Here is an 18,254-nt window from a genome sequence, read left to right as displayed (position 1 = left end):
AACAAAGAGTATTAATACTAAGAGTGTTAAGAAAGAGGAAGAAAATACTGTAGAAAAAATTCTGTTAGTGCTCATGTTCCAAAGAGAGAACTAATGAGTTCCCTAGTCATTACTGGGGAATTTTTCATGACTATAATTGACTATAGCTTAATTGACTATAGCTTAATTTGTTCCAGAGCTTGCCAGGGCTGAGCCCCGGCACCTCTAGGCTTGGCAGTTCGTAGCCCCAACACCTCTGAGCTTTTCATGTCAGTTCTGAAAGTAAAAAAATTGCTTGAGCCCCAGCACCTAATTGCTTGAGCCCCTGACATCTCTTTCATTCCAAATTAAGCACTGCCTATATAGCGCCATTCATGAAACAATGATCCAGTTCTGTGTGAATAGCAAGGATCTTATGGCTTTCTGATTTATTGAGAATATTGTGGACTCCTTGTGCTTTGTGTCCTGGGATCACAAACCTGTGCAATGAACATCTTATCACTTAGCATATACTAATGCATTTAGTGTAAATAACACCCTGAAAGAACCACAGGCTATTATTTGTACATTTGTATTATTTTGAGTGCTTTAGGAAAATATGGGAATACCCTGTAGCTCCTGTAGTAACCTCCAATTAAAAAGATGTGTCAATACATTCACACTTGAGGGGAAAGGCAGCGTGGCTGGGTGCAAGGGACAACAATGTGATGTTGCAGTTATTGGCCTGTGCTTCTTTTATAATGAACTGAGGACCTGAACTTGCTGGAAGTTGAATGCCCTAAAGTTCTATTGCACCTCTCAGCAAAGGATCTTAATGGGGTTGTTGGGACCCAAGTTTTTATATGTGACATGACCTTTTAAGACGAAAGGAATTTCTTCTATTATTTTCTTGACTTGGTCCTATGTGAACACTCATTCCCCAAATCTCTGTGGTCTAATCAGGGATATCGTAAAACCCTCAACTGAAAAACGGTAGACCACCTCTGTAAATCAGAAGTCTGATGAATACATCTCATGACGCAGATACGGTTGTCGCTTTCTATCAAGATAAGCAACACTGCAAGTTCATTTTTGTATGCTAAATAAAATAAAAATGTCAATATTTACACATAACCTTCAAGGCTCTTACTTATAGCTTTTTAGTATTCAGTGCAGACAACGTTTTCTTTAGTCCATTACCAACAGCTTGGAAATTTATTTAGAGGACGCAACCCAAATGTTCCTCCAAATGTTGTTTCCAAATGGTCATCTTGAAAAATGCTCTTTTAAAGGATGAAACCTTTATGTGAAGATAAAAGAGCCATATAAACTGCAGGGAACTCGTCTGAAGATTAAAACGACTAATGATAAAGATATTACTGTTAGTCATAGCTTAATTTGTTGATAGCTAAATCACTAGAGGCTTTTACAAGCTTCTTGAAACCTAACTATTGTACACTGCACATTGAACCTCTGTTTATACACTGACACAAACAAATAAAAAGTGATCATAACAGTTGAAATGTCATTAGAAACACAATTGAGAACATCTGTATTGTAAGCAGAAATAAATTAGAAATACTGAAGTGTTTTGTAGCAGTGAAACTGAGGAATAAAAAAAAAAATAACCTACAGCACCTGGATTAAGCAGTTATAAATAATGCATAAAGGAAAAATCTCATTACCCCCTGTGTAAACTGCCCCCTCAATGAAATATATTTTATGAATGTTGAATCACAGTAATAAGTGCAGCATTTGTTTTCCCCATAAACTTTTCCTTTCTTGACAATTGGATTCAGAAATAATGGCCAATAACTGTGCTGTCTGCAGGATTAGGTTCCTTCACCAAGCAGCTTTGAAGTGACCTTCAGTTTTTGGACAAGAAAGTAGAGCTGTGTGAATAATGAATTTTTCGGTTCACAATTCCAAAAAAATTGCGGAAAAAAAGTGTTTTGGGTTAAACAGAAAACTATTTTTTTGGAAATTTGCAGCAAATCAAAAAGTAAAAAGTTTTTTTGTTTCAACTAAGCATTTTTTAAAGTTTTTAATTTTTAAAAATAAAACGAAAATTTCAAAATAAGTACACATCTTGAACCGAAAAATCAAAACATTTCATTTTGAAAATGTTGAAACCAAACATTTTGACTTTTTTGGATTTTTTTTTTTTACATGAACAATTCAGTGATACCAACACAAGTTCATGAAATATTTTGGTGTCAGTGAATCTGCCTATTATGCTGAAAAAGTTTTGGACAAAAAATGTTGCCCAGATGTACCTATTTACATATATTTATCAGGAGTAATCTTCTTGCCTACAGTGATTTTACAAGAACTATAACTTACATAACTTTTTCACATTTTAGCTCACAGAGCCTAGTTTCAACAAAACAACACAACTAAAATAAATTAGCAAATGACTACAAATTCAATAGCACCACTAGAAAGTGTTTAGAATCCAAGCCTTAAATATTATAATTGCCTGATATCATGGAAGACTTTATGAGATTACAGTAGCTAAGGAATATATGAGAATATGGAAAGTTTCACTTAAGCATAAAGCCAGGCCTCACAGCACAATTGTTTGCACTGTGAGATATGCAGTTCCTAGTTTCATTAGAAACAGCAAGTGCCATAAAAACAGGCAGGAAGCTTCACTTTAAAGTTCCCAATTTTTTTACAATTTTAAAATCTTTGAGTAAAAATCCTGGGTCTAAGGCTTCTCTCATGTTTATTTTACAGAACAGCTCAGTTAAAGTACTCATGGAGCAACTCTGGATTTATGCGGTGTAAATGATTGCAGAATCTGTTCCATTGATTTGAATGGAGTTACTCCTGATTTCTGACAGTGTGAGATGAGAATCAGGCTCCCTGTGATGTAGCCTGGGTGATCACTGAAGCTCTTTAGAAATTCCTTTAGCAATCGCCACGAATTCACTGGCACACAATCATTACTCTCTCCATAGAGCAGCATGGCAAAACCTGCACTGGTGTGAGTGTGGGAGGTTAAAAAGGAAGTCAGAATCTAGACTCAAATTACAACCTAGTAGATTACAAATGGAAAGGATAGAACTTCCCATCAACTGATAGATATAAAATGTCACAAACATAAAAACATTATGAAGTCAGGTTTGAATCTGGAGTGCTTTTCCTTCCATGATTAATGATTGGCCTCAAATAGGATGGGAAAAGGAAAGCAAAGTTCCCCTTGAACTGGCTTAAAAATGCCACAACTAAGAAAAAAAATATTGTAACATCAATTTAAAAAAAACAAAACAAAAAACAATCTCTACTAAAATGTAAAGGTCAGGAAAGATTTGGGTGTTTTTAAATGCTGTCTTGAAGAAATTTTATAAAGGTTAAGATGTCATGTACTTTCAGAGTTACAGGCACTGGCGGGGGGTCCATGAGTGCCAGCTACACCTCAGGCCACTCAGTGACTGTGAGACGCAATGACAGTGGACAGCAGGAGGCTGGCGGATCAAGACTATCGCTGTGCCACTGGGGAAAACCATGTATTACTCCCCAAACAATACAGAGCTGTGTGCATATTTCAACAACCAAGTTCTAGGCAGTGTGAGATTGTATAAAATACAAAAATAGGCCTAAAAACAACACAAGGGTCTAATTTAAATCCTCTTAATCAAGGAAAGGCAGAGTACAGGCTCCTTCCCTGGCCTTAGCTCAGTGTTTCTCAAACTGGGGTCGCCGCTTGTGTAGGGAAAGCCCCTGGCAGGCTGGGCTGGTTTGTTTACCTGCCCAGTCTGCAGGTCTGGCCGATCATGGCTCCCACTGGCCGCGGTTCACTGCTGCAGGCCAATGGGGGCTGCTGGAAGCGGCAGCTACTAAGTCCCTCGGCCCACGCCACTTCCAGCAGCTCCCATTGGCCTGGAGCAGCGAAACGTGGCCAGTGGGAGCCGCGATTGGCCAGACCTGTGGATGGGGTGGGTAAACAAACTGGCCCGGCCTGCCAGGGGCTTTCCCTACACAAGCGGTGACCCCAGTTTGAGAAACACTGCCTTAGCTCAATCTGCTGTGCCTTGCAATTGCAGAGGGTAGAGAGGCAGCCTTAAGTCTGTGTCTTCTTGCTTCTACAGACAATGGGAGTGGTGTATAGGTGGGGTAATTTCCTTTCCCCAGTTCTGACAATGATGCCCTCTCTCGAGGTGCTTCACTAACTTCCCATCCGTTTCTGTTCAAACTCACAGCTCTCTCTTTTAAGGTTTTGCACAGGCCTGGCCTTGTCTACATCTTACTTCTCCTCTCCGGTTGCTCCCCACATTTCACTCTAGGTCCTACTCTCTCATCAGGCATTGCAGAGCCCTATGGGCTTGATCCAAAGCCCAGTGAAATCTTTGGGACTTTATCTCCCCTTCCCACTCTAACCTTTGGGCCTTTTTGCACATTGCATTGCTCCTTCTGGAATGACTCTGCATCCAGTGTCTTCACCCTCCTCTTTCAAATCTTTCCTCAAAACCCACTTCATTTATTTGCTTCATTTACTTTGCTTTCCACTGATGCTCTCCACTCCCGGGATCTTCAAGTTGGAAACCCAAGTGGGCAAGTGCTGGTGGATATTTTTGGCAAACAATTTGGTGAACTAAATGCCTAAGTTTGGTTTAAAAGGTCAGTGAACCCATCATTTTGTTTTGCTCTCAAGTGTCCATATAGACGGAATTCTGGTGGTGTGAATATTCATAAAATAGGAATAATACAAATAATCCAAAAATAGTCCCAGGGCAAATGAATTTGTTTTATGGTTAAATGAATTTCATTTTTGGATGAAAGGGGAAAGAACAGCTGACTGATGGTGCCGAATCAAATGTTACACAGAGGCCGGACAAATAATGGAAAACAAAACAAAACGCTTACAAAAATATTGTTAATTATGAACAGCTTGACTGCTTTAGTGCTAGGATTAATTCAGAGCCCAGTGTGACTCATATTATCTTTAACTTTTCTCCTTTTTCCTACCTCTCCCTTTGTATGTTTCCTATATTCACCTGTTGTACACTGCAAGCTCTCCATGGCAGATACCATGGGCCAGATCCCCAGCCTGCCATCTGGCAGCTTTGCATTGTTCAGGCAGTGTAAAGCAGCTAATGTAACGGGGCAGCTGAGAATTTAATTGGGTGTCGCTGGCTCAATGTCACCTGCTCCCAGTATCTACCCCATAGGAGGCATAGCTGCAGCACCTTGAATTACAGCAATCACCAGCCAGCAGAATGTCCTACTTAGGCTGCTCTAAATTATGCTGGGGATCCCAGCCAACCCCAGGACTGGAAGAGCAGAAGGGTGTCTTAGAGGTAGCTGCCCCCCAACTTGCTCAGAGCAGGGCTTGGTTGGACCTCTGCCTTTTTCACTTTCTATAGAGTATCATACAAAGTTCTAGTGTTGTATAAATAGTCACTAAAATAATGCACAACAATACCACCAAATCTTCGGAGGGTGTCAAGTTAAAGTCTCCTTAGTTTTTGTAATGGTCTACGTTCCTCAAACGCTCTAAACATTTTTTTCTGCAAGTCTAATAAATAGCATGATTTCTCTGAAGCGCTGAAATGGCTCTGCAGCAGGTAGTAAAATAAGATGTTTGTCCAATTTTTGCAACAGCACAGATGCAAATAGCTGTAACTATTTTTTATAGACAATAAAAGTATCTTTCTCATTCTTGGAGAAAACAGAAATGTTGCCCGGCTGAAATGATCTCTCACTTGGCAAACAAAACTGTTTTCCTTTGTAAGATGTAACGTATATAGCAGGGTGGTAAAAACCTCATACTGGAGATAGGGAACCATGCTATGGATAGTACGCACATGCAAGCCTCCTCATGACCTCTCCTCACTCCTTTATCCTCAGCCTCAGAGCACTCACTGCACTAGCAGAGCTTAGAGGGCCTAGTGTAATTCTATTTTTTCTCCATCTCTCCAGTAGGAAAGGCTATTCTATATAGTATTTGAACACCATCCTTGTTTCTCGCTCTCTTTTTCTCTCTCACACACACATACACCCACACCCTCAAACAAACTCCTATCTTTTACTCTTGTAGTCTAGTTATAGTGTTAAAATGATGCTGAAACACAACATGGAGGCAGATTTTTCTGTCTAAAACTGGCTGAATTTTCCCCTAACAGCTGCACTCTAGATTTTAATTAAATAATACCAGTTGTGCCTTATTTAACTAAGCCAGCACATCTTCCTTATGTCCTGGTATTGTATTAATTTCATTTTCTGATTTTTTTTTCAACCTACAGGTTTGCATCTAGATCGCTATCCCTCTGTTGCTAAAAACTATGTCAACAAACACTAAAGTTTGCAGAGTCAGGGGTATATTTTTAGCCAGGCTAGCCTCTGGCCCCCTTTTCGGCAGGTGCAAATTGTGCCAAGAAAATATGTGCTTGCAAAATGCACTGTGGACACAAGTCTGAGTACCTGACCCGCTAGCTATCTCGCTTGCACATGCACAGAGGTACAAATATATAGAGGCAAACTGAAGGGGACCTTTCTAAAAGTGTGCTCCTGGAAATCACAAAGGGCAAGAAATGCCAAAGCTAAGATTATAGCACCACTTTTAGCTCTTATAAATTGCATCTCTTGTATATTTTAATGATATACATTTGTATACAAACATCAGCAGTAATGGGTTTAAAATAATGCAATTAACCAGAAAAACAGAAATAGGAAACACTATGTATGTGCCACACAGCTGAGTTAACTAACATTGCCTTTGGAAGCCTAACTTTGTCATTACCTGATTTTTCCCCAACAACTACATCACTTATTTGCATTTAACTTCCTTGTTATTTTTAAAAAAAAAGACGTGACTCCTGATGGTTAATTTTTTTTTAGCGTTTTAGTAGTCCCAAATAATCTTTGAAATTCAGAACTTTGTTGCTGATATTATTTGACTGGGAATTTTTTTTTGCAGGGGGAGGTCAGAGGAACAGGGCAGGGTATATTCATGTACACTGTGACAGTTGCATCTTTGTAATGGAACAACAGAATGATTGGAATTTGCAAAATATCCTAGAAAGCAGCAATACTAGCAAGATCCTAATGTCATGTGATGTAATTAGCTTTGATTAAAGGTCCAATCCAAATTGAAGAGAATGGAAGATGGAGCAAGCCCTTTCTCTGCACCTACAGTTGTTTCCCATAACAAGATACATAAAAAACGATTTTTGTTGAAAAAAAGATTTTGCCTGCTTGGTTGTTACCTTGGAACGTTAGGTCCTGGCTGTCCTGAAGCTTGCTGGTGATTGGAAAACAAATGAAATTATGATATCACAGGGGTGTGAAATCTGAGCATTTCAGAAGGGAAGAGATTTTTATTTGGATTTTGTGGTTATTGCTTTTGTTCACACTTACTTCATTCCAATACCTAATTAGAGAAAGGATATCTTTGTTAAAGACTCAGCACCGCCCATCCTTCCATTTAGGATTGAGAACTAATAATACATATCCTCTGAAATCCACACAAAGTCTTCCAGGGAAACCAAGGAAGACCAGACTTGAGAGCTTCACTTCTCTGCCTGTGTTTTTCCAATGCCACCCAGGAGCAGAGCATACTTGCACATACAACTTTGAAAAAGTATCTGTCATACTCAGCACTTTTGTGCACAGGTAGTAAGTCAAATGGCTAACACTTATTTGACATGTTGTCATATTATATGCAAATGAATTTTAAAATAAATCTATGAAAAACTTAAAGCAGAGTCTGCAGAGATTTCTGTCTAAATCCTGTACAGACTACCCCATTTTGTTCTTTTGTGAAAACAGAATTCAACAGATACCAGAGCAGAGCAAGACAAGGAGAGCAGTTAGGGAGAAAGCAGATCAGGTTAATTTCACTTAAAGGAATAGGGCCAGGTCTTGAGGACAGAAAGAAAGAGCAAGAAACAGAAGCAGGAAAGCAAATGAGCCCATAGGGAGAGCAAAGAAAAACACAAAATAGAGACAAAATAATTTTAAAAAATACAGCTTGATTCTGCACTCTTTACTCTGCTAAAACTCTGTTGATTTCAATGGGAATTGTACGGGAGTCGAGGATGCAAGATTGGGCCCCATGTGAAGTAGGGATCCAAGAAGAAAATTCTTTCCTTACTTCTCTTGATGAAATTAATATATTGGCTGCGTTACTAGACCATCTCCTATTATGAATTTTAGAGCAATGTCTTCCCTGCATCAACAGAAAAAGACAGAAAGAAATGAAAAAGCCCAATGAAAAAAGCAGCAGACAAACAACATTGTTGACCTAAGGGAGAAGAAGCTTATTCCAGTGGGACTCTGACTCCTCATTCATGCTAAAGAGGATGATGACTAGTGTTCAAGCAGCTGGGCTGCTGACACAATATTCTTTGCCAACCACTCTCTGTTACTGGTGAACCTCTTGTATTACATTTGTGTGAGTACCATTGCCCATTACTAATCAGCATAATGTCAAATGAGATCAACATTAACGGTGGGAAACATGATGCACAAAACAAACTTGACATTGGTGATGCATCTGTAAAACTGCATGAATCAACAGAGCCAGAGCAGATGTGCATTTGTGCAATTCATGCTGTGAACATTCGAGTGCTCTGTTCATGGAATCTGGTTCTCAGAACTGATAGATCAGACATTTCATCACAGGCATTACATGAACAATATTACAAAACTAAAATGACTATACACAACTGTGTTACACATGCCCCACAAGCATGAAAACAGAGACATTTTAGGTGTAGAACAGAGCACTACATAATGGTTGGGTTATTTTGCAGGAAGCATTACCAAATAACAGCATTCAAAGACTGCTCTTATAGAATAAAGCTGTAACTTTATTATAGAGAAAATTTCTATATTTGCATCTGGGGGAAGAATTCTGCCATATATGAAAGAACCGTGATGATTTTCCAAGCCATTGTGCAATCTGTCTCCATGATATCATGCTTCCAGTGTCATGCACAATACATTCTATATCCGTCATCAAAGCCAGTCTCAACTGCCGTCTGACACTGACTTAAAAACAAAAATCGGTAATAAAGGTGTAATTGCTCCAAAGGCACAGTATGATTGTTTCATATATTTACATAAATGGTTCCTACCCTGTTAGCACATTCCGAATCAATTTCCACAGTGTTTATTCTAAAGTGAAATTTTAGTCTCCCCCTTCCTCCTTTGTTTATGAATATCTGTGTTTCTGACAACTGACAAAGGGCATGCTGAAGACTTACAGTATTCACGGTTGGCTATATGCTGCAGTCGGATTTTTCCCACATAGCTTTATTCAGTGTGCCTTAGCTCTGAAGAAAATGGCCAGGTATTGCAGACCCAGCAGTAGCTGAGCTCCTCAGCAAGGACAGCCATTCCTACCCTAACTCTAGTGTCTTGTCTTTTTTCTTTTTTTAGATGAATTTAGCGCATGTGAAAGTTCTAGATGGACAGTTGTGGAGGCTGAAGTCCTCCATTCACCCACAGAACTGGATATTCCAGTGCTAGCTCCACCAGTGCTCACCAGCCCCGAAGAGGAGAGTCCAGTTTCCATGTCCATTCAATACTTGACATTTATGGTCAGATTACCAATAATGGTCCCAGTTGTGGTGGTGTTTTTTTAACATAGACTCCAGTCTGCTGCCATCATCAGTTTCTTCTGCATAGTCCAACTGACAGCCATCACATTGTAACAACTTCTGGTTACTGCTGATCTGGGTTGTATGTGTATTGGGGATGACCTAGAAGTGAAAGCTACCCATATCCCCATACCAGCCTCCAGAGTTATCCTGACCACTTTATTATTATTTTTTGAAAATAATCCTTGATAGCGATGATGTTGAGATCACCAAAATCTCTTCACTTGGGAACACAATTTGGAATATTTATATCTACCTATCAACAAAATACAGCATGAAACACAAAATTTGGAATATTAAGATACTACAAGTTGTAGCTAAACTACAATATGAAATATGAAACCTTTTTCAAGGCATTTCATAACATAGTTGTACATAAATCAGAAACTCTGGACCAAATTCTGGAAATAAATAAAGGAAATTGGTATTGTAATGTTGTTCATGTAATGCCTATGATGAAACATCTGCTCTATCTGCTCTGAGGACTACATTCCATGAACAGAGCACTCAAATGTTCATAGCATGAATAGCACAAATGCACATCTGCTCTGGCTTTCTTGTTGCTCTGTCATATAGGACCTGTTTGTGATCTCATGTATCAATACCAGTGGAATTCCATTGACCTGAATGGAGCTATTTCTCATTTACATTGATGTAACTCAGAGAAAACTCAAGTCCAGCGACCCCGTTTGTGCAAGTTTAATTTCTATTTCCTTTAATAGGACTTACTCTTGCACACTGAAGAGTGAATACTTAAGATGAAAAAAATCCCTGGATCCAAATACTTCCCAAACTTTGAAAAAATTTGTATCCAAATCCTAATAGTATGTTTTGGAACCATCATCAATGAATATGCACCAAAATTTCCCATTTCTCCTTTAACAGTAGTATGAGCTGGAGTAGTTTGGTTCAGGGAGTTAATGCTCTGCTTTCATCTTTGGAAATGTGGACTCAGATCCTCATGAAATGTAAAAAACAACATCAAATTCTCTCTCACACACAAACAGTGCAAACTACACATTTACATTTAAAATACTACGCATGGTTGTTCAATATTATGTTGTCACATCACTTTTTTACTTTAAAAAAATCCTCCTTGACAATAAAGGGGAAATAAATACACAGGTGATAATCCCACAGGTAAGAACTCTACAGGTAGGAATGCTTGACCATATCTAGGCCTACATACTTATAAATATGCTTGGGTATGCATCATGTTCTTTAGTAAATTCAAACTCTTAGCAAATAAGATTCTTGTTCTTTTCCTTTAGTCTGATGGATGTATCACATTGAGCCAATAAACCATAGTATCAGACAAAGACACTTGTTGCTTGTTTAGACATATGACCTGACAAAAGGTAGGGGAAATTTAAAAAACCCCAAAGAACTCATAACAAAAACCCTAAAGAGAACCAAAGAAATATGCCAAGAGAAAATGTGGCACACATCCTTTATACGTGTTTCATTTCTGTTGTTTTGGTTGGAAAACAGCTGCAGGTGTCCTCTAATTATATCACCATTTTCACAAATATCAACTGTCATATTTAATTTGTTACATTTATCATACAGCCTCCTCGAACAGAACACTTCTTTCATTACACATTTTGTGCCAGAGTTTCTAGCATTCAAGCTAACTTTCAAGCTAATCAATTAATGCATTATTTACAAGTTAAATGTTATTAAAAACAGATTCTTAATTTAGTAATGATTCAGTAGACCCCAGGCAATATTCCAATTTGTTTTTCTTGAAAATGGAATAACACTTAGAAGAAGGGGGAAAATAATGTCAAGGATACTTTGGCCTACTCATCTGTGCTATAGTTTCTATGTGGTTTTTCTACCTCCTAATTCCCCCTCCTCTTTTTTTTTTATACTGTATTTTGAACACATCAGCTAACCAGTTGCAGAATGACTGAGAGGAAAGGTCTATGAAAAATGAAAAAAAACCCAGCAGAAACACTATTGTGAGTTTTGTTTTTAAAAAGCACCAGGCAGTCTGGAATGATTCAATACACATGTTCACCATACAATACAACACATTTTGATTTACAGCACCATTCTAGCATTACAGCAGGTTAAGAAGGTTAGAAGTCAAGGGAAATTAAATGTTATTAGCATTCTACTGCTGTTGTGCTGCACAATGTGAGTACATACCTTTTCAAATGCACTTTTAAACTCACATTTGTTTCTAAAGCTTTTATCTCCTCAGAAACTTTCAGGAGCACTTGCGTATAGTTAGCCTTTTCTATTTTTGTGTGGCTTTTCCTTTCATATATATGCTTGTTCAGATGCTTCATTAAAGACTAATTCCCTTCCTATTCCCTCTCCTTCACCCTCAGACTGCAATCACCTACAATATGGTGGTTGCCATTAAAATCAGAATTACCATTTGAAGGTAATTATTGTAAGGACACTTAATATACCTGTAATTCCATGGTAATGCTAATTAGTTTCAAACACTAAATGTCAACATTTTAATGACGATCATTGTGGCTTCAAGATAATTGTGTCAGTGTGTTTGTTTTAATTTGGGGGAAAAGTGAAATCCAAGCAGGAATTCATGATCATATGCATTTTCTGCCATAGCATGGTTTTTAAACTATAGGTGTACCCGACTTACACATTTCGGGTCTGCACTGAACATGAATTTTGGGTGGGTTAATGTTTGGATTCAATGTTCTGGTTTAGCCTGTCACAGAGACAGGCCTATGTTACCAAATTCAGAACCAGATATGGACAAAAATATGGATCCAAACTTTGTGTTTGTGCATGCATTGGGAAGGTGGATGGAGGTACAGAAGGTGAGATGTGAAGTTCTGGTTTAGGCCCATGGCTGTTGATGGATCATTTCAAAGAGGTGGCCAATCGTAGGATTTAAATTCCTGTGGGCCTCAAATACTTAGGGTGGGTCCCCTGGACAGTTAGATGTTTCATTCCCCCCTTTTGTAGCTGTACCACATAAGGGATAAAAGTCTACTACTGCTAACAGCCAACAATATTACTCCCTTTGCTTAGGTGATGGAGGTCCAGGTTCTACCTCTGCTGAAGAGCTGCTGTGGTGGATCATTATAAAAGCATCCATCAGAAAGTTTCAGACTTTGAAACTAAGTTTGTGTTTATTCAACTTTACAATCACTTCTCTGTACTATCTGTGTTTCACATACCAAGAAACTGCATTGCCCTATGCAATTGAATTAGTTGTACCGTGACTCAAAGACATTAAACAATGACTTTGATATTTTAAGTACTAAGAGGAACTTTTAATTTCTTCCTCATAGTAAAACAAACAAACAAACAAACAAACAAACAAACAAACAAACAAACAAACAAACAAACAAAAACCCTTAGTTACACAACCTTGAAACAGTTATTCATTCTCTATTCTGGGTGGACTCCACTGAGATAGAAAAAAAGCATTTAGTTTGCTTAACAGCAGAATTAAAATTAAACAAACATAGACATGCAACCTTAATGACACCCAGCAATGCTAGAGTAACAATTTGTTGCTTCTAAAATTTGTTATTTAACATAAGGGGTAAATCTACTGGGAGCTTTTCAGGTGCTGCTGAATCTGCTGAATCTGACACCCGCTCTCCCTGCTTTTTTGCACGGGAGGGAAGGAGAGAAGGGGGAGGTGACTTGTACTCACTTGATCAGAAGAGTCTCTGCGAGAACTCCGAAGCACACAGCTGCTGCGTGGAATACAGGACTGGGTGGAGGGTCCTTAAAAGCTACCATCATTCGATAGACTGCAAGGGGAATGATAGTCATTACTGCCAGGACCAAGCAGAAGAAGAGCCAATTCTGCCAGTGACAAAACAGGATTCTCCACACTGATCCTTTCTGTAGCTGGTACTGGGGAAAAAAAAAAGAAAAAACAGGTGGATTAATGCTGTGAAACTATGAGCATTAACTGCTAATGTCACAGGGCAGAGCACCTAAGTGATGATTCACATCTGACAATAAATATATGAATAGCTGTTGAAAGCTTGTTTGATTTTCACAAAGGGGATTAAACAAACATTCATTTGTTCATTAGTTTTGAGCAACACTTTTATGGCAGGAGATGCATTAAACCTTAACATATGTCTGCAACCAAGACATTTGGGGTTTTTAAAGATTAAGACACAAAGCAATGCAGAATTCTGTTTATGCAGAATGGCCTTGAACTACCTGTAATGGAGTGAGCTATGGTTATTATTCATTAACACTGTGAATCTTCATCCTGTTGCAGGCTAGTAGGGATGTGTGTGTGTGTGTGGATGCACGTGCAATGCTGGCCCTCAGACATTTTTGTGCTCACCTGGTCCTGGGACAGCTGTGTGATAGGTCAGTTTCCTGGTGTAAATTACAGCCATCTGTAGGTTGCTCTACATTACAGCAGCAGCCATTAGCTCCAAGGGACTCTCATGGAACCTGGGGATCAGGAAGTCCCAGGCTACTCAGGTCTTGACCCTTCTGTTGGCTGCAGGAGGGACATAGCTCATAACTCATTAAATAGCTTTATGACACTGGAAGATCCCCTTAAGCAGACTGGTGTCTCCTGTGGCTAGTTACATTGGCTTTAGGGCCACTTTGCAACACTGGTGCAGTGTAAAGCAGCCCTCATCCAAAGAAGAACCTGTGTCCATGTCCTTCTGATCTGCAGGGCAAGATTGGAAGGTAATAAATGGAAAGAAACTGATGACCTCAACTGGTGTAAATCACTGTAGCATCACCGAATTCAATATGCCCATTCTGGATTACACTAGCCCAGAGAGATTTAACCTGACTCAAGTGAACAAGCTATACTGTGTCTCTTTTCCCAGAGGGCAGTGGTTTTGTGAGAAGTGCTGCATGGTGTAAAGTTGGATATGACTGGGTCAGTGCAAACATAATCACAGACCTCCAGTCTCCCATTTATGTGCCTCTGGGTCTTCACCTCATCTCACCAAGCGATAACATAAAAGGTTATGACGTGCAAAGCAAAAAGCTCATGTTGTTAGCTTCGTGAACTTGGAAAAAAATGAATTCTTAAAATTATTGTAAGCACAACACACTCGACATCATATACCACTGAAATAGATGGAAGATGGAATCTGAATATGATTATTAATTTAATAACATACTCGTCTGGTTATTATAATAATCCTACACATGGATTTTTGCATTACGATCAATGAGGGCTGTACATTTACTTGACTTATTATAATCCATCTTACTATTCAGACGTACAGTGGCAACACTAGTGAACAGCATTGTTTTTGCGAGATAACCACCAGCATCTTGTGATATTCCTATTCATCTGTTGTAATGTTTAGAAGTGGGCCTCTTAACTCTGACCATTGGACCCTGACAGCTGTCTGTATTGCTCTCTGGCTCATCAGCGCTAAAACCAATTAAAGACAGACTGTGCTACCTATTGTCACCACACAGGGTCTTAAATCCTGGCCTGGATTAAGTAGCCAGGGAAGGGACTGCTGACTACATTACACAGCCCGCTGATACATTGCATGGAGATTACAAAAGGGCAACATGGCTTCTTGTGACATACTGCAAGAAATCTCATGGGATAATAATTTATTATTTATATACGGGAACTTCTCAATGGTTTCTGTGAAGATTACCGCCACTCCATGCAACGTGCTGTACAAATGCATAACAAGACAATGTCCCTGAAGAGCTTACAATTTTCAGACAATCATTGTGAAATGTCCTCCAAGGGGACACAACTTAACAAGGACCATCTTTACAATGTTACCCCTTTAGTTTGTGATTGCAGGTTCTTCTGGGAATTTCCTTATATTGCCTCTCTCAGTGATGCTTGGACTTGGCTGTAGATTATGCTGCTATGTGTAATATGCACAGAGAATTGTACACTGGCCATAGAAGAAGAAAAGTAAAATATCTCCCCCTTTTCTGTATTTGAACTGGATTGTAAATGCGCAAGTCTCAGAGAGGCAAGCCAATTTGGGAAGAGTAAAACCTCTGCCAATTCCAGAAATATGAGAACTTCTCAAACACCACTTTCTTCCTTCTCTCTAGCTCCTACTGCATTCATCTACCTCTCTCCCCACAATCTCCAGAAACTGCCTGGCTACATCCCTGCCCAGGACCCTCCAACTGAGTCTAATTTGCTCTTGAGATGGGCCCAAACTAAACCCTGGAGCTGACTACCCCTGAATTTCAAGAAAGTTGGATCTGGATCCAAATGTTGTGACTTGAGCAAGTTCTACTTTGCCCTCCCGAACATAACAATATGCTCCAGCTACAACTGGCAAAACTCCTTCCTCTCCATTCCATTAATGGACAATAAAGTTCCCCTACCTTTGATGATCCCATTGCAGGACCCAGCAGCTTTGGTACCATGTCTTCAGGCATCTGGATGCTAGTCAGTTCAAACCATTTGCACTGTGGGGCATGAATCCTACACAATGGTGCAAAGTCTCAAAGCATAAGGAACTTTAATTGACTGGCAGGTGCACCTGGTAGGTCAATTGACAGTCCTGCAACTTATTTCTAAAGGCAGAGGGGCACTATTGGAGTGTTGTGAGCTAGGAGGAATTCAAGTGGCCCAGCAGAGGACTGCAAAGAGAGAAAGCTTGTGCATCAGGAGGATGGAAGCTAGATTTTATTGGATGGTCATAAGAAAGGAGGAGGGAACACGGACCTGTTGGAGGGTGGTTAGATGAGAGAGTTAGGGTTATTATTGGAGTCTCAAGGAGGTAAAGGAAAAGAGAATTAGAAAGTTCAGATGTGTTTTGGTAAGTACTCAAACTCTTGTATGCTTTGTTGAACAAGATATGACCCAACCCATAGAGACCAGATGAGGATCTAAAATTCCCCAAAGTTCAAGGGTATTCATGTGTGGGTTTTACTTCACTGCTATCTCTTTTCTGAACCAAGTCAGGTTCATCCATCTCTAAAGAAAGCCCATGCTAGAAGCTGATTCACAAATGCACATTATGAAAGCTGAAATGGCGATACTCAGTACACAGTCAGATGAGGATGCAGACATGTCTGTGCAAAAGAACAGAGTAGGGCCTAAAGTTCTTAGCAAACTTGACTCTTGTATAGGATTGTGGGGGCTAAGCTAGGAGAAGGACATCTATTGTGCCAAGTTAACTTCACTACACCCACTTGCCTGTCATTTTTATTGAAACTTAAGAGAAGGGACTGACTGAAGAGGGGACCTCAAGCATCCAGACACATAATGGATTCCACTACTGAGCCATCACTCTTTTTTATTTTCACTTTTGATGCCATTTTGCATTTAAACAGGTAGCATTTGCGTGGAATCAGTTTCTCCAAACTCCATACCTTATACTTAGAATATAAAAAAAGTTATTTCAAGGGCTGTGTTGCTATGTGATTGCAAAAACTGCATTGCAGGAAGAAAGGACACCAATAAGAGCTTTTGGAAAACAGAAAACATTTAACTATTGTGAGATTATTTTTCAGTGTCATTGTTTAGAAGCACCTGAAATGACTGAAGCTTATCTCTGCACATTTGAAAGGCTGTGTGACTCATACTGTGATTACGTGAAAATACCAGAGAGGGAAAGAGACATAGCCCATAGTTAGGATTAAACATGGGTCACAAGAAATAATCAGTGTTTACAGCACATTTAACCTGGGTGCGGTAAATTTGTTCAGATTTTATTTAAGAGTAAACTTTCAGTGGGGAGTGGGTGGTAGCAAGGACAGGACTCCTATACCGAATGCCAGAGGACTTTTGCTGAGTCTAACAGTCTGAGAGCTCCCAAAACAAGAATAATTTCTTGCCATAATTAAACTGTGAAACGTATTGCTTAAAAAGAAGTTTTAATTACAATTGGTGTTTCCAATCCTAGTGCTGGAGGCAGTTGTCTTGCTGAAAATTGATGCCATTCGTGGCACTGACAATAGGCAAACCCAGTGGAAAAGCCTGTAAACAAGCTTCTAGCTTTAACCATAGGAGAAAGCATTTTTGTTGTTGTACTATTATTAAAACAGGTTGGAAATGGATCAACATACTCTTCTATTGAGCTGACAATTATCATACTGTTGATATCACAAACAATATCATTTTTCAGCAACATGGCCACCTCCAGCACTAGACTCACAAATGTCAGTTGTAACTGAAAGCTGATTTAACAGCTACACCCTCAACATTTGATAGTTTGTTTCTGGTGAAAAACAATTCTTATCTCGAGAACAATGGAAACCACTGGGCTGAGCAAAAGAAGTGCAGCTGACGGCCAGCTCCTGGAGGTGCTGAGCAACCTCAGCTCCTCCAACAGTCATGTGCATTCCCCACCTCACAGCATTAGGCCCTATTTGAATACAAGAGTAGTAGACCTTCACTCCATACTGTGCAGTAAAGAACTGGTATCTGGATTGGGTTGGTCAGGACCTATATCCGAGTGCCAATTCCAAAGGAGCACAGAAGAATCACTTTCCCCAAACCATATGTCATCGTGCCAAAAAGACACCCCACATCAGTGTAGAGCAGATAGGAATTAGATCATTTGAAAGAAGGGAAGGGGGGAAATTGCCTCCTCATAGCAATGACAAAAAAGTCTCTGCTTTCATCTCCTTCACTTGAACTCTCTCATGAGATGGGTCAAGGGGCACATTCTGGATGCAAAGATTGAAAAAGATCAATTTCAATGCACCAGAGGGTCTAAAAGACAGGTCTGCAGCTAAATCCTGCCCTGCATCACTGAC

At 39.4% G+C, this 18,254-nt stretch overlaps 1 protein-coding gene across 3 annotated transcripts in view; it reads right to left on the bottom strand.

Moving 5' to 3' along the window:
- LOC115655731 overlaps window positions 1–18,254 on the bottom strand; it is a 210,219-nt gene that overhangs the window by 12,592 nt on the left and 179,373 nt on the right. For all 3 annotated transcript variants that reach the window (XM_030571470.1, XM_030571471.1, XM_030571472.1), the window contains one exon: window positions 13,216–13,421. In XM_030571470.1, the coding sequence (XP_030427330.1) occupies window positions 13,216–13,421 (206 nt within the window). The remainder of the gene's footprint in view (window positions 1–13,215; window positions 13,422–18,254) is intronic.

Source organism: Gopherus evgoodei, chromosome 8 (assembly GCF_007399415.2).
Source record: "Gopherus evgoodei ecotype Sinaloan lineage chromosome 8, rGopEvg1_v1.p, whole genome shotgun sequence".
Taxonomy (NCBI): Eukaryota; Metazoa; Chordata; order Testudines; family Testudinidae; genus Gopherus; species Gopherus evgoodei.
The sequence above is the reverse complement of the archived record's forward strand: the minus strand, read 5'-3'. Positions and strand labels throughout refer to the sequence as shown.